Source organism: Caloenas nicobarica, chromosome 10, assembly GCF_036013445.1.
Source record: "Caloenas nicobarica isolate bCalNic1 chromosome 10, bCalNic1.hap1, whole genome shotgun sequence".
In the NCBI taxonomy this organism is placed as follows: domain Eukaryota; kingdom Metazoa; phylum Chordata; class Aves; order Columbiformes; family Columbidae; genus Caloenas; species Caloenas nicobarica.
Window position 1 is genome coordinate 5,148,508 of NC_088254.1, and position 20,874 is coordinate 5,169,381.

Genomic DNA, 20,874 nt, shown 5'->3' on the forward strand with positions numbered 1-20,874 from the left:
TTAGCCTGGCATGATTTTTATCCATTTGTTTACTGTGATTTCAAAAACTTTGCTAAGAATGTCTCCTGCAGTCAAGAGTGACTGCAATACAATGGTTGTGCATTTTTCAGCATTTGTGTTTAAGTGCATGTAAGGTTTTTTACTTACTATTAAGTGAAATGTGGGGTAAAGCCTATAAATGGAAGGATTTAAAAACATTTCACAGATAACATTTTATAAGTTTTTGCACTTTAAAAGGTTAAAATAATTTTTCCCCATGTTGAGCATTTCATTTTATGTGGAAATTAAACATCCCCTGCTCTAAAAGCTGGCAACTAAGAGAAAAACTCCCAAGCAGGAAGAACCATTAATTCTGAAGGCATTTTGCGGTACAGATAGCAAATGAATGTTGTTAAACAGTTTTTATACCCCATATTTACATATCTTTTAAATGTAAACATAACTATCGGGTGATCAAAGTGCAGATGGTCAATAAACATAATTGTAATCTGTTACTGCTACTACAATTCATGAAAAGCATCTCAGTTAAGGCCAGGCCCACATACAAGAGGCATGAGTAGTGAGCCTGAGAAGGATCTACTACTTGAGATTTTTCCAAGTACTTACACAAAAAACTCAGGAATACAATTTTTCCCAGAACCAAACACTTAAAAAAAAATCAGTTACAGATGGATTACAAAATACTTCTCCAAGTGGTATGCTTTAAAACTGATTTTGCACACATCCTGCACAGCAATACGTGATTATAGGGAGGAGAGAAATGGTGAACTACGCTCCAGAAGGGTTCTGAAATTCTGTTGTTCTCGGTGTCACCTGAACAGACAAACCTCAAAACATTTTTGGAAAAGCTAGTTTGTATCACAGTGTTTGAAAAGCTAGCATGGTAACTTTTGTAATAGCCAATGGGGTCCCACAGGATTTAACTAAAGTGACCTCAGAGCTACACCCACTGTGTAGTTTTCCTCTATCTAAATTTTCAACAATCAGGCAATCTCAAATCCTCAGTGCACTTAAAGAGATATGGGGAAAGAAATTGCTTTAGTGACTCAGCCACTTCTCTATCTTAGGAAAAAAGACGACTGAAAATTTCTTACATGATTGATAATTTCTGCTTATGATTTTAAAAACCCCAAAGGAAACACACAGCCTATGATACTAAACCACAATTTATTGAAATGGCAGCTCAAATATTGGACAACTAATTAGAATTGTTACCAAGTAAAAACAAGTCATTTATCCTTGTCACTAGCACTTCAGAAATACTAAAGCTCTCTCGTTCTTCTCAGTGTATACTGTTTACTTGTTCTATTTCGCTCCACTTTAAAATAGTGAAAGTCAACTAGCAAGTCTTATTCCAGTTTGCAATCTGTATTTTTCCACTCTAAATTTAAAACTGTATGGTAATGGAAATTCTACATTATTGTGCTGATATGTATGAAACAATGAAAGTATTTCACCCTTAGGCCAATGTAAATCCCAGTGCAATGCTTAGTCCTTAAACAGTGGTCATGTGTGGGAGCACAGAGGGGTGGGAAAACTGGTAATACTGATAAAAACTCTACAGACAAGGTCTCTACATCAGCCTGTCAGGGGTAATGCAAACATCGAAAGCGGCACCGTGCTCCAGCAACCCTTTCTAGAGAGTCCAAAGCCTCTTTCTCTTGGCTGTGGACCAGGGCCACACATCTCCTCCAAAATCCATGTTATTTTTTACATACATATAGAGTGGATTTTGCCTCACTGGTGATTTTTGGCTGCCACTAGCAGGCAGTAAACACTATATATGGCTTACAAACAACTCAACATTATTTCTTTGAACTTTACTTCAACTAATAAACCAAAACATGTTTTACAGATTATGATTTTTATATCATAAGTAGTTAAAAACATCTGGAGTTATCACGTATTAAGAGCAGAAAGATAAAGTTATATTTTCAGTTTCCCTGTGTCAGGTGTTTTCTTCACTATCTCTTTTCATGTCACATGTACTCACAATGTTCATATTACCAGTGCTTTCCATGAGCCCAACACTATCTCCTCGTTATACCCATGTCATTTGCATTTTGATATTCTGCCCACACCCAAATGTCAGCTATGACACACTGACTACACAGGAGGGAGCAGCTCAGCAGGATTCCTTGGGAGCTGCAGCAGCACAGGAAGTGGGAACACTGTGGCAGTTGGCAGGAGACAGACCTCATCTCTGATCCGTACCTAAAAATCCCCGGTTTAGACCTTTCGGGCTCTTTTTTCAAGGGCTGGGGAAAAGGGGGTCTAACAGCCAAATATACAAAAAAAAAAGAGAAAGGAGTCTTTGAGTTAACCTCACCTGAAATCCAACCCCATCAGAAAGCAACTAGAACAAGAAAAGCAGTGACAAGGAATATAGCTGAAGATCCCTTCAGAGAAAAGGGGAAAGAAAACACAGGCAACAAGCAGGGATGGGAGGGTCTAATTCTAAATTGGGATGAGGGGCAGCTCTAGGAAAAAGCAAAACCTAAGAGCAGAGACTAAAGAGGAAAAAAGAAAAGGAAAGTAGAGACATAGGAGTATAAATTCACAACCAAGGTAGAAAAAACATGTTACAACTTGTTAACTTACAGTAAGCTTTTCACATACATATTTTTCCTAGCACAATATAGAAGGTTAACAGTGATTACCAATGTCTATGATTCTAATCAATAACTTAAAATAGTTATATTAACGTTGTACTACCCTGTTTAGGCAAGAAAACATTCCGGAGCCATTTAGCCAAACAGATTTTCTAAAGAGCTGAAAAGTCAGAAACACAGATTACCTAAGAAGTTGGAACGGTATTTTGCCTCTTCGCTCTCTCTTTCACTGGAGCAACCACAAGACTTGCTGATACACAGGGAGTGCTGTTGTTTCTAAATAACTGTATATTTATTTACATGGTTAATGTGTGCTCTGAAAAAGAAGGAAATGCAAGCATTGCATCCATGAGTGAAGCTCACTTTCTTATCAATTGCTCATTTCCACACTGTGCAGCTAAGTGAAAGTGCCTGCTGGCTCCTCACTCAGCAGCTGGTCCCTCCTGCCCAGGCTCAGGAATCACACCCAACCCATCTCTGCTGTTCAGGTGAGGAAGAGGCATGAGAGCCAAACAGAACAATACAAGAAAGTCATTTAGGAAGTCTGTAAATTGAGTTATCTATGCAAAATATCCTAACAATAAGGTAAATCCATCATGGAATGAATACATAAGATTAATCACGGAAAGTTACTCATGGAAAAAGTGGTAATTCACTTCTTGCATACTTCTACATTTTAGAGAACAAAATGAGGTTTTCCTGAAAACACACTGGAGCAGTGGCTCTGCCAGGAAGATGCTTCGTCTGGATGAATCATCTTAGCTACTTTACAGACAAAGCCTTTTAAGCCAGTGGGAAACTAGATTAAGAGCTCTAACTAATAAAAACGACCAAATAAAGTATCCACAAGTATTTCCTGCTCTGCTACACCACTGGAATCGAACTGTCTTGATGAGGTTTCAAATCAAACAAAAGTCACATAGAATTAAATGCATCTAATTTGCAACAAAAGTAGTTGTTCAGCTTGCAGTTTTATGCAAGTTTAAGTAAACTTTCTGACTATAGAACTTAATTATTGGAATTCCATAAAGTCTTGGCTCCTAAAACAACTATGTGTTCTTTCCTTCCTGCCCATATATTTTGTATTATTTTTTCCCCCAAATATCTGAGAATAAATTGTTTTAGCAGACGTCCGACAGCCATTAAGCCACAACAAGTAAGCAGGAGAACTTTGGAACCCTGTATGAATGGATTAAAGAATGAAAGCTGAGCTCTACAAAATAAAACGGCAAGAACCTAAAGTAAACTGAAATTATGTTCTTTGAGAAGGGACCCCTGTTAAGTCTGAGGTCAGAGATCCAGAAGGCAATGCTCCTCCTTCTCCTTGCGCTCACCTAAGAGCAGCCTGGCCATTCTCTGTTAGATATCAGCTGCTTAATAAATAACTAACCACTGCAATGTATTTACATCCTTTCACTTGCTGTCCCAATGAAAATCCCAGCTTTTCCAGTCTAGTCGCAACTTCGCTTGCAACAAAAACTGGCAAACAGACCGACCCACCTTAAAGTCCAAAATAACCTTCAAGAAAAAAGGAAGCACGGAAAGCCCGAAAGGAGAATGGAACGTACCTACACAAGTATAGGCTAACACCTAAAGTCTTTAATGTCAGGAATACACAACAATAACAGAGTGAGGACAGAGCCCCGACAGGGACAGCATTCACCTGGCACCTACAGCGGCTTTATCGTCGGGAAATTCCTAGAAGGTGCCAGCTCCGCAGCCGCCCGGCGCTCCCTGGCAAGCTCCAGCACAATATATTTAGCGCAAGATCACACCGCAAAACTTCCAGCCGAGGTGTGGGCAGAAGAAAGCGCCCTTTGCCGCCGCAGGCCCCGGGGGCTGTCGGCGGCGACCCGGGGGCCCACCGCCGCGGCTGGAGGCGAGAGCGCCGTACGGCCCCGCGGGGGCCCCGGGGCGGCTGCCGGCGCCACTCAGACCCTCCGGGCATAGCTACAAGCAGCGCCCCCCGCCGAGGCCGCGGCGGGACGCCCGCGGGAGGAACGGACAGACGGCGGCTGCGCCGGCCGCTCCCCTCGCCCCCCGCCGAGGCCCCTTCCCACTGCCCCCGCCCGGGGCCTCGCTGAGGAAACGCGAGCCGCCCGCGCGGGCAGCGCACGAGCCGGCGCGAGGCTGCCGCCGCTCCCCGGCCGCCCCTCACAGCGAGAGGGGCCGGCACCCCCTCCCGCCCCCGGGCTCGGACCGGCCCCTCACCTGGCACGGGCTCCCCGGCCCTACGGTGCCTCCCGCGGGCAGGCAGCGACGGGGAGGCGGCGGCGGCGGCGGCTACGCCGAGGAGACTTCGTCAGGGCCGGCTCCCGCAGACCACCGAGCCCCGGAGAGGAACCAACTCCCGGGACGCGGCTGCGACCGCCGCGCCCGCGCGCAACAACTAACTCCGGGCGCCGCCGCCGCCGCGGCCCGGGCCCGCCCCGCCGCGCGCCGCCCCCCGCGCGCACGGCAGAGGAGGCGGGGCCCGGCGCGAGGCGGGCGGGGCTGGCGCAGGAGGACTACAGCTCGCGGCGTGCCTCGCGCTTCTCCCTCAGAACCCGCCCCGCGCATGTGCGCGCGCAGGTAGATGTGCGCTTCCGCTGGCGGAGAGAAAGTAGTCCCGGTGTGTTGTTCAAGTTGCCTCTCCACGCCGGGCTGCTGAGCGAGGGTTAGGGCCGGTGGACGTTCCTGGCCTGGCTGGGTGTTCTTCTAAGGGGCTGCTCCAGCGGGAGAGCCGCGCCGAGGCGGGGGCGCATAGATCCGTGCGGGCTGAGGGAGTGGTAAAGCGGCCTGCGCGCGTGCAGCAGGCGGCTGCGCGGGCTGAGGGGCGCGAGCTCCGCCGGGCGACCCCCGGGCCCTGCGGGAGAGCCGCGCTCCGCAGGTCAGTAGGGAGCCCCGCGGGGCTCCTCTCGCCCTCTCTCCTCGCCCGGGAAGGGGTTGGCGGGCGCCCAGCTCCCGCCGTGGTGGGCAGCAGGGAGCGGCCCCTGTCGCGGCGCTGCCGGTGGCCCGGGGCCGGCCTTCCCCAGACCAGGCCCGGCAGGCTTCGCTCCGGTCTCCCGCCTTCCCCGAGCCTGCCGGCGGGTGCCCGCTTGCTGCTGCCCTCTCGTGTGGGGGCTGGGGGGACCGCCTTGGTTGAGGGGGAAGAGCCTGGTGAGAGCCTGGGTACTTAGCTTTCTGTGCTCTTCCTTATAACCCTCATCTTTTCCCTCGGCTCCCACGAAGTGGTAAGAGGTAATAATAATATTTGGTGGATCCTTAATGCTAGTTATTTATTGTTTCATTATATTCACTTATTATTCTCTCGTCAAGCAGGTCATTTGTCATAGTATGGTTTTCTGATACTTCTTTCCGCTAATAGGTTTTTTCATTCAGTTCCCGATACGTTTCGTATGGTTGGGGTGGCAAAAAGAGCCCCAGGCCTTGAATTGAAACCCCCGGGGCCTCGTGTCTGGGGAGGCCCCTTCATTCATTCATCCCCTGGAGCAGCAGCACTGAATGAGCCTGGGCTGGTCCTCACTGCTGGGGAAAGTGAAACTGACCGACATCGGCATGGGGAGAGAGCTGGGAGGGGGTGTAGAGCTGGCTCTTCGGGATATTCGAAGAAAAGAACCCCAAGATCAACCTTTGAGAGAGATATATGTAACTTAGTGTTGATTTAGTGGCATCAAGGAAAATTAGGGAAGGCAGGACAAATATAAATCCTCTTTTTAACTTGGTAGGAAAAAGGAAAATCACATTCACAGAGAAAGGGAGCTTCTGCTTTCTAGAAAAGTAGCCTCCAATTTGTTTTGGCTGCACTTGCCTATCAATAAAAAATGCTTTTTAGTGTGCACCCCAATATATGTGTATTTATTTATTTATCAATTATATACAGGTACTGCTGTACTGATATATACATTATAAAGCATACTCAAAACCAGAAGATAAGATAAACATGAAATTGAAACTATTTAAAAATATTATTAATGTTACAAAAAGGTTTTCTTCCCACACCTTAGTGGATTGTCTTGCAAGTGTGACTCACTTTAGAGACCACTATTCTAGAGCGCTTTAATTTCAAAATTTGGTTACGACTACCCTCTTCTAAGTGAATAGAAGCTTGAGTGTCATGTCAGTACTAGTGCCACTGCAGGGAAAATGTTTCTATTGTTTTACGGTGAATGCCTTTTTCAGCATGTAAAGTCTTGTTAAACATCTTTGAAGACATAACTATCCTGTGGAAAGTAAGTTGTGTAGGTAGACTAAGCTTGGTGAAAACCACATGGTGACAGAACTGGGCACAAGAATTTGGGGGAACCACGCTCTAGCAAGTTTATGTATGTTACTCTGAAGTGATCATTTCTTCATTTCATAAGAACATAAACATACCCAGCTGTTGAAAACAAAGGATTTGTTTTCATGACCTGTTTGTGTTGTATTTTGTTGTTGATACTTTTTTTCCCCCCCGCCACCAGGCTGTATATGTAGGGACACAAACTATCTGGTATTTGAAGACTTAGTGAAATGCAGTTTTATCTTTATTGGGTTTTTTTGCACACTTATGTGCTTGTTAGAAGAGATGAGATACTCTGCATTTCTAGAACTACACCAGTTGCTGGGAAATACTGTAGCTTTACAGTCCAGGAAACTGAAGGAGAGTGACTAATTTTTTTTTTTCCATCCTTACAAATCCAGCATGTCTCAAAACAGAAGTTGAGATTACTAATTTTAAGGAGATATAGGCTTAGAAATGGTGGCTAAAGCAGAGTATTCAGATTAGTCTTAAATTTTTAAAGTTAGCTTCTGTATAGGGTACTAGCAGCTTTCAAAATAGAAAAACTGAAGATAGTGCGATCTAACTCCATCATCTTGATTATAAATTTAATATCTTTTTCCTTTGGTTGCTCATGGTGAGGCACGTAAAGGGTAACATGGCAGGTACACCTTTTGTGGCTCAGAACAGGGAGAAGAAAAATCATGTTCTTACAGGTATGTTTCTTTAGTACCTGAGAATAGGGTTCAACTCACCTGTGTACCTGACTGTTAGGAGGTGACGATAACGAATTCTAGTACTTTGCAATAAAGCAACCAAGAGTAGAGAGATTCTTACTGTCTTCTATCTTGTGTTCTTGCAGGACATCTTCCCTTGACAAGCCCAGGCTGTGTCTGATGCCCAGGGACCGCACAGAGAACTGAGATGATGTGCTGATTTCCTCCGTGCTCCTGTACTTCTGAGTGAAAGCAGTGACTGTGAGCAGTGTTTTTGCTTTGTCCCTGCATCACAAAGTGATTTTTAGTATCAGAGCACAGGAATTAAGAAAACTGTAAACTGATGTGTTCCAGTTAACTTTGTTAGCGCATCTGTTTGTCATGTGTTTAAATAAAGGGTCCTTAGTATCAAGGTGTGCCCGATTAGCAAGGTATACGTTCTCACCTGACAAAGCAAGCTCAGCCTTTCATACTAAGTGCTTCTCTTTGATGAAATAGGACTTGTTTTAGGGCCAGTTCTTGGGTGAGATTTTTCTCAAGCTTACCACTGGCTGGGATAAAAGTTACAGGCAAATTTAGAGCATGTTTCACTAAAACAAGCTGATATAGGCTTCTGAATTCTTGCTGTGCCTCCTGCCCCTCCCCAGGCTGTGGTTGAAAAACTTAAGTACTCCTGCTTACTGTTACTGAAGTGCACATAAAGCTCTGCTGATTTTTTTGAGTATTGTGGCATGCACTGTGAGAAACTGTTATAGCGCAGGTGAAGAGGCTGCACTTATAATAATGAGGATACTCTTCTGGTAATGATCTGTGAGAGAGAAGAGTAACTCGAGGGAACATGCAAATGCTATTTTGAGGACACTAGGTAAATGAGGAAAGGTTGTCTTTTTTCTTTTTGCTAGTCGTTCATGTATCCTGACAAAATACCCTTTCTATCTATAATTTGATTGCCTATTAAGAGCTCTGAAAGCTAGGTTGCTTTCTGTATTCCTTTAGGCTTTTTTTTTTTTTTTTAAGTTTCATGATTTCCCTTGAAAAGAGAGGGAGAATATTTCTTGCTTTCATGGGAACTGTTAAGCTTCAGTTCTTTTTAAGAGATGAAGAGTGGTGGATAAAAAACATTTTGACACTAAGTGTTCACTAGATGTGAATTTATTAAGAATAGTTTGTTTTCAGAAACCACTATTATTTTCCCCAGCGGATTTGTTCATGAAAGCAGCTAAGGCTAGTTGGTGTCTATTTGAAATATACAGTGCAAGTGGTAACTAAAATTTTTATTGCTAATGTAGGTCAGCCCCCACTGGCAAGATCTGCAATGTTTGCGATGTTGTGTTATTGTCTATCTAGAGAAGTGGCTTGTTCTTTTACCAGTGGTGTAGTTGCTCCAGTGGCCTCAGTAGCGCAGCCAGTAGCTCAGATGGCAGCTATTAGTTTTTACCATGTGTAGTCTGATACTGATCTTTGAGTTTTGTGGGGAAAAAAAACTGGATCTGAGTTTGTACATGCACTGCCAGTGTTACTCCCAGTGGGATGAGGTAGTTGGTAAGCAATATAAAACAGACTGGCCTTGTAATAATCTCTTCTAGAATGGGATTGTTGGGATGTATCTGTTAAAGTTTTTTCTATGCAAGTTAATCTCACAGAGGGTTAATTCTTATTAAAGGAATAACTTGAAACGTTCATACCTATCTGTTAGGGACAAACCTGAGAGTGAGGTTCTATTTCTGAAGGGCTACTTAATAACAGTTTGAGGACAGCTTTTGATGAATTGCAGGTAGAGGTAGTTTTGGATGACAGTTTATCTGGGAGAAATCTTCATTCTGTGTTATAGGGGAACAAAACTAATTATGGTGGAATAACTGAATACCTCTAAATTTACTAGGAAATCTTCCTTGTTCCTTGACCTTACTCTCACAAACACTGGTGCACTTTGAAGGAAACTTGTCTCTCAGAAATGACATTAAAAACATTACTGACTAGATTTATTTAATAGTAAATATGTTAAATAGAAGGTGTGCAAAGTTGTCTTCAAAGAGGCTTATTAATGATTTTGATCCTAGAAACAGATGATCCTGCTCTCCTTTGCAGAACACGAGGTAAATAGCTGACTGTGGCTTTTGGAACGTACATCTTACATGGCATACAATGAATAACAAAATCAATCTTGTACTTCATTGCTTCTGAAATACTTATGACTTGGATTGTTCGTACTGTTTCTTCAGGTAAAATGGAATCTAAGACTTTAGAATGTGTCTTTGGGGCATTATGACTGGGTTAAGTAATGAGGTGAGCAGCTGACACCTGTAGTACAAAAAAATTGCAATAAGAGAAAAATGGGAAGAGTTATTTTAGTCAAAAGACTGAATAAAGTTTTGTTACTGCTAACGATGTGTGAAGCACATAAACAAGAAATGAAGACGGGAAAATGTCAGTTATTAATTGAATCGAAAAGACTTAAGACTGACGGAATTCATTTCTGAATGCTTTTACCATTTTTTTTTCCTTCCGCTAACTAGTGCAGAACAGATTTCTCAGCAATTTAGTGAATTATCAGGGGAAAGTCTACTTTTGTCTTATTGTTGTGTCCGAATATGAAAATATAAATTCATAGCTTTAATTATGCTGTGGTGTCTGAGGGATTGTTCGCAGCCAAAAGAAACATTCAACAAAGTGTTCTTAATTGCCCTTCAAAATATTTGTCATTTCTAGAACTTGCTAGGATTTTAACTGGTGATATATATGATTTGTGCTTTCTGCTTGGGCTTGTCATTCTGAAAAAGCTTGAGCCAGTGAATCTTTGCTGCTGTTGCCTTCTGATGCAAGCACTAATGCACGTTCTTGGCAAACTGTTTCAAAGACCTTATGAGATGAAAACTTTTTTAGCTAGCTGGTGAATTAGTTCAAGGACTTGGTCAAGTTGGAAACCAAACAGTTTGCATGAACAGCAGTGTATGCGTGGGGGAGGGGGCGCAAATGTGGCTGGTTGTGAGAAGACTGGGAATAAGAAGATGGGGAAGCTTACCTGATCATGCAGCAGTTCAGGGGATGTGAGGGGATGTCAGGAAGGGGCATTGCTTTGCTTCCACTTTAGCCCTCTGAACCAGCTCGCTGCATCTGTGTGTGTCACTCTGGCTCAAGAGGAACAGAGGTGCTGTTTGTGGGAGGAATAGGACAACGCCCCTAGGTGCCACTAGCTGTGATTTAAGTTAAACTGCATAGGGTAACCAGCTACCCTGATGGTGCAGCTGTTACCTGCCATGTCCCTGGATGTGGTAGATGTCTCAGCAAGTGCAGGGAATGAGAGACATGTTTGAAAACAAGCTTAATTAATGACTAAGGAATATTTTTATTATTATTCTGGGACCTAAATATTTACATAAGCCTTTAGTATGGTTGCTTGGGTTTTTTTGGATGGGTTCTTGGACAGTCATAACCAAATGGTGGTTAAAGCAGATCTGACTTAGCTGTGTCTGTCCTGTAGCTCCTTTTATTTCAGTTAAGTGGTCTGACATGAATTAGTGCGTTTTGTGTATTTTTGTATTTGTTACTTAAGAAAGAAACAATTTGTTTCTCTTGGAATTCACTTGGCTGCAGTTTCAAAGCCTTGGACATAAGATGGTGTATTGTTTTCTAACTTTGGAGTGCTGTTTGCTGTAAACAAGTAATTGACAGAACATGAGTAATGCAAGTGAACTTGGTTTTGGAAGAATGGACTTTGTCATTGTGTAAGAATAGGCTAAGTAATAATCACAGGCTTATGACTCTGGAGCCATAATTATTTGTTGTTAAAAATTTGAATTTCTGATGTAATGGAGTTTAGTGTCCCTTACTAGTGTTCAAAATATGCTGTATTTGACAATATATGGAAAGAGAAAGTGTCAGTCTCTAGTTGGAAAAGCAGTAAAGAGCTGTGGCAAAACAAATTCTGGTAGTAGTATGAGACTATACAACAGAGAAAACAGATCAACACCAAGCAAAGTACTAAAATCAGTAAACTGTGAATCTTCTTTCGCACTTCTAAATCTGGAGTTCACTAACATCACATTTCTACCAAGAATACTGGGGGCCAGAGAGAGAATGTTCCCAGTACAGGATAAATGGCACACAAAGGTTAGAGAAGAAAGCTTGGCGTAAATTTTAGTTTTAAGTTTGTGTTTTGGGTGGTGGTGTTTTGGTTTTTTTTTTACAGGCAGTCTAAATCCTTTCTTTTGCTATGGTGTTCCTCTTGTCCCACATCTCCAAAGCTTATTTTAAGAATAAGCATAATCTTTCTCGTTTGTGTTTTCACTTATCCTATATATTGACAAAGACATCTTCTGATACTGAAAGGATGAAAAATTTAGACATCGTAGGAAGATACGCCATTTAAAGCTACCATAGCTTCAAATACACAAGCATGTTGTTGGAATATCTCATTAATCACAAATTGTATAGGATTTCTAGAGCAGATGAGCAAATCTTAAGTCTCCAAAAGTCCTAAACTATATAGGCATATTAGAATGCTCTTATTTCTCCTTCAGGATGTATTTCTTACTGAGTAGGTTTTTACATTAGTTCTTATTTCTTGCATCTAAGTGTGATTGCCTCAACAAAGGAGGGCTCTAAAACAGGAGCTGGAGGTTTGTGACTCCAAACAGAGTACCCAAACAGTGATAAACAGGGAGAAATTTGGAAAACTTAGTGGAAGCAGTGTAGCATTAGAAGATAAAATGTGCATGTTGTTTCTTGTTGGAGTTTAAACTTTGCCAATGCAAAATTAAATAACCACAGGAAAAAAGGTAATCTTCATGTGTGCCTGGTTAGCATTGTAGTTATGTAAAACACATGGCATAGCAAGTTTTTTTTAAGTCCTGACATCTAGTCCGTTACTATCATAGGTAACCATACTAAAGTCTTTTGGAGCAGATTTCTGGCTTGGGGTGCATTTACTGTGGTATACTTTATCTGGTTTTGCACGACTCATGCTACTGATGAAATGAAATTGAGATAAACAATGTCTGACTAAGTCCTCACTGTTTTACTGTCTGGGAAGCATGGCAGAATAGACTTCAGCTAGTCTACTGCTGAGTTTAGTTAAGAAAGTATATTTGTTCCAATTTATATACGATATGAAGAGCCAGTGTAATGAGTATCCTTTGTTTGAACAAATGAATCAGAATTTGTGGAATTCAAGTTTTGTTTCCAGACTCCTGGGAAAGAATGTCAGCTTTCATCAGGAGAATAAATGTTTAGCTTTAAATTGGAAAGAAGAAAAAATGAAAATGTCGGGTCAGTTTATGAGATAATCCTAATTTTTTCTGGTAATTATATTTCCTCCCACTTATGACTATTTTGGGGCTCACAGTTACTGGAATAGTTTCAAACATTCTTCATTTGTGACACCACGAGAATTTTAGTGAGAGAGTCGAATCTCGGGCTTTAGGGTTGTTAGAAATGTAAGTCGCTAACTCTTGGCTGTGCTACTCGCATCCCTTTTTCTTCTGCCAGCTGCAATGCTTATTGGATCCTTTAATCTGACATAAACTAATTTGATAAATGGACTAAAAGCTATTCTGGTTCTTTAGCATGCTGAAACAGAGGACTTGCTGAGTGAGCAGAGGTGCCAGGCTGAACATGATGCGATACAAGTAGTTAGTAGTTAAACAGGCTTAGGCTGCCATAGAACTGTCACCTAAGGCAGTGGAGAGCTGTTGTCTGCAACTTCTGGCACTTGGCTTATCTCTGTGCAGGCAGTTGACCTTTCTGAATGCTTCTCTTGATGTCATATGAAAACTCCACAACTGACTACTAGCAGAATGAGTCCCACAAGTTATCTTTGGTGATTAGGGGTTGCTCATGTAGCTTAACATGACTGTTTAGCATGCATGGAAGTGGGAGGTTCCAAATGCATTCTTTTTTTCAATAAGCTATGGTATTTCTTTGAGTCCTTTTGACTACATACCTCAGCTGGTGGAAGATACTCAGCTTCCCTTCTTCCCTGCCATTCTCATAACGGGTAGAGTTAGGGAGTTAGAGCAGCTCTGTGAAAAGTCCAGTAATCTATGGAGATTTCAATAACCAAGTGAGAAAGGAGAAGAGAGCAAGACCTTCCCTGCTCTGCAGCAGCAAGTTACTACTCTGTAACCTAGCCTGAAATCTAGGTTACATCAAACTATGCAAAGCTTGAGAAAGAGGCCTGAAAATTGTGTTTGTCTAATGCTCAACTTACACCACCAGTATTTTGCTAGTTTCCCATTCTGCTTCATTAATTGACAGTAGTGTATAAATCGTTGTGTGATGTTATTAGGATTCTGTAAACTGTTTGCTGACATTAGACACTTAATCGAAACATGGAATCACAAAAAGATTTTAAGCTCTGAATATGGAAAGAATAAAGGCAGAAAAAAGCTTCTGAATCATATATAAGAACAGATGAGTCTAACAGACAAGGTAGGAATACATGTTGTCTTGTGCAGCTGGCACTGCTACAGCTACTTCTGGAATTCAGAAAGGGTTGCTAGCACACTGGAAAAAGGTCAGTCTGAAAATGAGCTAAAGGCATATTTTCAGCCCTAAAAATGAATGCAGGTGTTACATTTGTTTAACTTCTTGAAAGGACACATTTATCATATCACATCTTTATCAGAATTTGTTGATATAGGTTCTTAGCTTATAAGGTCTAGCTTGCAAAAGCTAACAAATTCTTGAGTGCCTGCTGCAAAAGAAAGTTGTACAAGTTTACTGTGTGCTTAACTACCATGTGGGAAAGCTGGTGCAGTGATGCTTCTCTTGCTGTCAGTCTTTAAAACAAGGCTGGGTAACCATCATGTAGATTGAAATTCCTTTTTGTGTTTCTTTTTTTTAACAGAGTGTAGGTGGCCGATGGTAAATGGGCTGGTCAGAAGGGATGATTGTGATTGCCCAAACCTGTGTTTATGGCTATACTTCATCCTTACAGTCAGGAAATACGCTTTTTTTTAGTTCTAGCCCTAGAAACTTTATTGAAAGTGCAAAAATCTTGCAAGTACTTGAATTAGACTAGCCAAAGTGGTCTTCGTCTTGACATAAGATTTTATTTGATCATTCATCTATTTACATTTGGATATAAAAAGCTATAGAATTAATAACTGCAAGTTAAATTTAGGCTGTGTGACTTTACATGAATTGTTTTGAATGAGTAGTGATATAAAAATCATCCTGATATCAAAGACATTTTCCTTACTTGAGAAATCTTTTCTGTTAATGTTGTCTTAACCTTATAAAAACTTAAAATTCATTACAAGTATGAAAAAATGTTAGACCTGTTATAGATGGCTTACTCGCATTTTATCTATTGGAAAATGCTTTAAATGTTTGGGGGTTTTTTTAGGTAAGTTACCTGCATAATTTTTTTGCCAATTGTAAAAACATATTCTGTCCCAATGCCATTTCAACCAAGTAATTCTCAAAGGAATCACAGAAAAGACATTTATCAGAAGGGTTTGCAAAGCATGCAGAAGATAATAGATTACAATAAACTTTCCAATGTGTTCCTAAAGTTTATATTCTTGTGTTGCTGTTATGTGGAAGAATATTGTTAGTATTGATATTCAAAGAAGCACACACAAAGGTTTTAACTTTTTATAGTTAGGAGTAGGAAGACCGAAGATGGTAAAGGCTAGAAACTTAAAAGCTTAAGTTAGATTTTTTTTTTTTTTTTTTTTCCGGTGTCTTTACATTATAGGCTTCTGGGAATCATGCTTGGAAAAATGTTTTTATTGATACACAGTTCTTTATTCTCAAGTCTGAGGTCAGTAATGTTTGTCAGATAAGTGTCTATAATTGACTTTTTATGGAGTCATTTAAATAATGCTATATGAATGCAGGAACTTACTGGTCTGTAGCTCTATTGCATGGTTGGTTTTTTTTCCTTCCAGCTTGTGTGAGTGTGGATCAGTGACTGACCAATAGAAGACTCTGGGCAAGTGATGAGGCAGCATTGTCATAATGCAGCCTTGCAGTAATGTGATAACTGACAGTTCTCATGAAAAAGGTACACTAGTTTGTCATATGCAGATAAATTTTACTGACGGGAGTTTTCCATTTACAATAGGAAACGTATCTGTCATAGCTCTGTTTTTGAGGTTCTCAGCTTCCTTGATAGCATCTCACTACTGCAGATGTATTTGTGTACCATTGTAGTTAAAAATACAGAAATTTGAGCAATTAAAAGTTTTTACAAATCACACATGTTTCCTGGCATTTGCTGTGACTTTCTGCTGCTAAATAACTTAGTGCTTAAAAGGTAAATGAAATACAAAGTAATCACCCCAAGGAAGCTAGACAGTACACCAGCAAAAGCTGACAAGGAATTAGAATGACAATTTATTTGAAGGAATAGAGAAGAAATGACAAATCAGCAAAATAGCTGACAAATCAGTTGCTTTTTGGGTGTTGAATGTACAGGAGGGGTTGCAAGTGTTTAGTGTTAAATACTACAGTAACAAACCATAGTGAGAAATTAAGGCATCAGGTGTAATAAGGTGTCATTGTAAAAATGACGTTCTCTCTGTATGTGATGTTGTCTCTACAATCACTAGCTGAAGCTAACGTTCCTGTAGCCTTCATTTTAGAATTGAATGACCTCTTTGAAGTTACAGTATGGTCAAGCAGCTGATTCTTGAAGGACTCAAGAGACCTGAATATTCCTCTGGGTTCTTCAGTGAGTTCTCTGGCAACTTTTTCACTTGTCTGCCTCCAGTTTTTGTGACCTTTCATGCAGATAGGCCTACCTTCAAACAAAACAGCTTCCAGCCTCACTTGTAGCAGCATTCATTCTTGTAGTAAGGAGGAAATATTTGGCTATTCAAGTAGGGCTTGCATATCACTATGAGGATGGCTGCATGCTGCTAGTGGCATGAGTGTTAGTTTGTGAACCTTAATATAGCTTTGGCACAGAATGTCTCTTCAATTTTTGATATAGTGGAGACTATTTTCAGATTTAAACCCCTATTGTCATGCAAATGATAGAACATTCTCTGTGAGGCTAGAAATGAGAACCTATCTTTTGCTTATACGCTTGATGTTACAGTATCTTATTGGTCCCTTAGTTGTCTGTTCGTATAATCTTGTGAAAGTGTATATGCAGTTCATTATTGTGTGTCTTCTGCTTGAAGAACAGAATATATTGAAGAAGTGGGCTAATTAGTGGAGTGGCAAGCAGAGCAGCCCAGAGCTAAGCTTTTCCTTTGAAGAAAAGAAAAAACCTATTTAAAAATGCTACTGAATTAAGCCTACTTAAAATCACTGAAAATTTGGTTCTGTGTAGTGAGCCTAATGTGTAACTCCTCTCTGAAATGACAGCTTGCTATGTTTTTTTTACAATTTGTTGAAACAGTTTGAATCGGGGTAAATACTGCTGTTGTACTCAGGAGTTGAGAATAAATCTGAGCTTAACACAAAAGGTGAGGGAATCTTTTTGTAGGGGCAGTGTAATATTGGAAGTCCAGCTCTAGGTTCAATAATTGGAGAGGTGGTCCTGGATTTCTTGCTAAGGTTGATCTTTATTAATTTTTTTTTTCCCCTCAATAATAGATGAATAAAGTGAAAACTTTTCACCTCTGTTCTCGTGGTAGAGAGAAGAATTGTCTCTTTATTCCTCTGTCCCTCAAGCTTTGTAAGGACTTAGAGAGGTGTTGTCTCATACTTCTTTATTCCTGTGACCATTGTAAGGAATTTTTTGAACTGCTTTTGTGTCCCATCTTCTATTCATCACTGTCTCTGTCCTGAGAAGAAACAGGGGTTATTTCTTCAGCTGCTGGTAGCCTTCCTAACAAAACAAACCAGCAGTGATGGCACTTGCTGGCTTACTTCTGTGTTTGACCAGAAGCTGTGAGCCAACCAGTCTGCCATGGTAGTGTCTGCCATAAAGATGACCTTCATTTTGGTTTTGAGTAGGTGTTGGGACCAGATAACCTCCAGCAGTCCCACGTAGTCTAAAGCAGTCTTTGAGTCATTAAATGTGAATGATGCAATATATGTATTTCTTAATTTATGGAAGTGAGATTAATTCCATATAGCAAAAAAATGTGGACTTTTCTCGTATTGTTTCGTTTTTCTTCCTGTGCAACTAGGCAGGAACAGCCAACCAACAAAATGTGGGGACTAGATACATCTTGCTCATTAATGCAACTAGTTGGAGCCTGCAGATTTTTTGTGTGTGTGGTTAGAAGATATTTACATATAAAATGTGTGATTATCAGGTGATTGACTTAGGAAATGTTACTGAGAAAGGCATTTTAAACAGAAACACAAGCAAGTTAATGGTGATTATGACATGGATGCTTGTAGAGGAAAGTTTTGGTGTGAAGTGGATGAATGTTTCTGCATCTTGTTAATTGAACTGTTAGCTGTAAATGAAACATACTTTGTCAAAAAAAACCCCAATTTTTACTAGCTGAAATTTCACTGTCTTTTCCCAATAAGCTTGATTACTTGGTATAGTTTCAAATAATAGGCTTCTGCTTTTATTTTTCTATTACATGCTAAACTCTGAGACCTAGGCATATTATGCTGTGGACGGGAGATATTGAGTAGTCTATGGTCTCTCAGGACTCTTTTGCTTACACGTTGCAACCTGCTCTTTGAGGTTTGTTTACTCATTGCTGTTACTTATTAGGAAGCAGTGTGAGAGGTGAGTAGCCCGTTTTGGGAACTGTGTACTCATTACTGAAGAATCAGTGTGTGCTACTTGGGGCAGCCAGGTAAGGGTTACTTAAAGGTTTACTTACTTAAGGGCTTCTTCTGGAGTGGATATTTTATCATGAAAAACAAAGCTCAGTTGAGACGTGAACTGAACCTGCTGCATTCTTTTTAGTGAGCTTACCACGGAGCTTTGGAATGCCATGAGCTTATTTTTTCTATAGTTAAACATAGATGACCCTTTCTAGAGGTCAGGAAACAGTTCTAGAGTGGGAATTAGCTGTTTTGGGACACTGTTAAAGACCAGGAAAGCCAAGCTTCCATTACTGTAATAAATGTTTTATCTCGGGAAGCCCGTAAGCTCAAATAGGATTGATAAAGTTTTCCTAAAAGCTCAATACTTTCTGCTTTTAAAAATACAGTGTTTAAAAAGCAATGTTATACTTTTTTGACTTTGTTCTGGGGGATGTGGGGAGGAGCAAAATGCAGATGATTGTTTTTTCAGAGGAGCCCTTTTTAAATGAAAAGGGAGTGCAGATGACTGAAAAACCCCTGAGCTAACTTTTAGGATTAAATATGGTGATAGATCCTTGGGTAATCCATGTACTCCTAACAGGCTGCAAAAGATAACCAAGAAAAGTAACTTTCATGAATTTGCAGCACTGTGCTTGCCCTTCTGTTTTAAAATGTTTAGGCTCCACAAATCAAAAAAGACAGTGTTGCCTAAACTCTTGTTTTCTATCAGTTTGCTTTGTCTGTTTCTGATCAAGACAATGAGCTTCGGATTATGAGGTCATGCTGAGGTGAAATGTATGTTGTAGCCCTTCTGAAAATACAAGTATTTTTCCATTTTCCCGCTATTTAATGCTGTGTAAACCAGAGTGTTACTGACCTTTTGTCAAAGATTGTGCAGACTTTAGTTCTTATTTCTCTTTGTAGTAGGAATTGTATACTGTGTATTAAAGTCAGATTCTCACAACTACTTCTAGCTGTCTAAAACCAAGCAATAACTATGAGTTAGTTGAGATGTCCAAAATAAAAATGTTAAGATTGATAGCATTTTAAAGACTGTTTCTGGAGTTCAGTTGTATTCTTAGCTCTTAGAGATTTCCTTTATTGACCTTTAAACCAGCTATGCCTCTTTAGCCACATATACGGGTGTTGGGATAACATTTATGCTTTAGCTCAAAGGAACCGTATTTACTTAACAAATATATATAGAAATGAAATAATCAAAAGGAAATGTAAAAGCAGTATAAATCTTTGCCCTTTGCTAAATGCAGTAAATACTTAAACCTGCATGCCAAGTATCTTTCAGAACATTTATAACTAAACATGGATTAGGAATCCTTTCAGATGTGTTTGAGATTTTGTGTGTCATTTGTGAGACCTCCATCCTTGTGTCTGTTTAGTCTTCAGCCTATTTGAAAAGATTTATATTTCTCTTGTAGGACTAAATTTATTGTGTATGTAGATCAACTGTTTTGCAGAGCTTCTGCACGGTTCCCATCTGAGGAGCAGCTGTGGAAGAGGGAAGTTGGAAGAACAGATTAATATAGGTCTTAGCTGTACTTTTCCCAGGTTCTTGTTTGTTGTGTGGCTCCAAGCTCTAGGCAGTGATGCCCTGCTCTTAGTCACTATTTCCCCCTGGCTTCTTTTGACTTCTTGCCTATGATAGGATAGGTACAAAGAAGAGATTGCAGCATCAGTAAGACAGTAGGAAGAATTTAGCCACTGTACTCACAACAATTAGTTTGGGCTACCGGAAGTGGTTCGGGGATCAGATGAAATATTGCAAATATTTACCTGTTGTTTTGAGCACTCAGCCTAGGGTATGTAAGCATGCTGCCGGCATGGCTTCTTTCTTTTCAATCCTGTTTTGTCTGCAAAAATAAGTATTTTCATTATATATGCCACAGGTGTTCCAGAAATGTGCTCTCTGCCTGCCTCTTCCCATAGCTCATACACATCTCTGGATGTCTGATCTGTTGTTCAAAACTGGAGAGCAGTCAGACTACTCCAGTAGGCTTATGCCGTTGTTGATTTCCATTCATGATGCTCAATAGCAGAATTTCCTGTTGCCTTTTGAGGATGAAGATGAGGATAAGTAAAGCTTTATTCCAACTTGTCTTCATTCTGCAGTTGATAAAAGTTAATTCTGTTATGGAGCCATGGAAGTATCTGGGTTCTTGAATGATTTAAAAATTTGTGTGTTTTCCATTTTGGTGCTGTGAGGGGAATCCTGGTATATGTTCCTAGTAAGAGCATATAGTTACATTCCTTTCCAGTTTCCATAAAATTTTTTATTCATGTTTTGGGTGTAGTATTTCCCTTTAGTATTTTTCTTTACACATTTCATCTGTGGCCTCAGACAATTTTAAAATCTTGTTAGTCCCGGCCTAAGGAGCTATCTGCTGCTCCAGGAGAGCGGCTGCTTTGGCAGGATCCTACTGTCGTTTCTATTTCCTTTTCAGGCACCCAGACAAGGTTTTGTAAGCAATGCCCACTGATGTCTTGATACTATGTGAACCTCTTGTCTGTTCTTTTGTTCTTGTTTTCCTTATTTGTTTTTCCGTCAGTCTGTTTCTGAAGTCTATACAGTTTCTATCCTGTGATGCCCACGATATAATGTGTGTGAAACAATCCC

General features: G+C 40.6%; 3 protein-coding genes across 13 annotated transcripts in view; 2 read left to right on the top strand and 1 right to left on the bottom strand.

Annotated features, from left to right (window-relative positions):
- The window catches only part of PEAK1 (pseudopodium enriched atypical kinase 1), a 109,965-nt gene extending 104,933 nt beyond the window's left edge, over positions 1-5,032 (bottom strand). For 6 of the 8 annotated variants that reach the window (XM_065642129.1, XM_065642128.1, XM_065642130.1 and 3 more), the window contains exon 1: positions 4,824-5,032. The gene's annotated coding sequence lies outside the window, so the exon portion shown is untranslated. Of the gene's footprint in view, positions 1-2,797; positions 2,929-4,823 lie in introns of all 8 variants that reach the window. The other 2 variants (XM_065642126.1, XM_065642124.1) reach the window with 1 other exon arrangement.
- Positions 3,812-5,187, top strand: LOC135992603 (basic proline-rich protein-like). Its single transcript, XM_065641892.1, has 2 exons — positions 3,812-3,853; positions 4,402-5,187. Exons 1-2 carry the CDS (start codon positions 3,812-3,814, stop codon positions 5,185-5,187), a joined length of 828 nt encoding a protein of 275 aa, XP_065497964.1.
- HMG20A (high mobility group 20A) overlaps positions 5,130-20,874 on the top strand; it is a 41,802-nt gene continuing 26,057 nt past the window's right edge. For 2 of the 4 annotated variants that reach the window (XM_065642036.1, XM_065642039.1), the window contains exons 1-2: positions 5,374-5,481; positions 7,715-7,829. The gene's annotated coding sequence lies outside the window, so the exon portion shown is untranslated. Of the gene's footprint in view, positions 5,184-5,373; positions 5,482-5,589; positions 5,832-7,714; positions 7,830-20,874 lie in introns of those variants that run through there. The other 2 variants (XM_065642038.1, XM_065642037.1) reach the window with 2 other exon arrangements.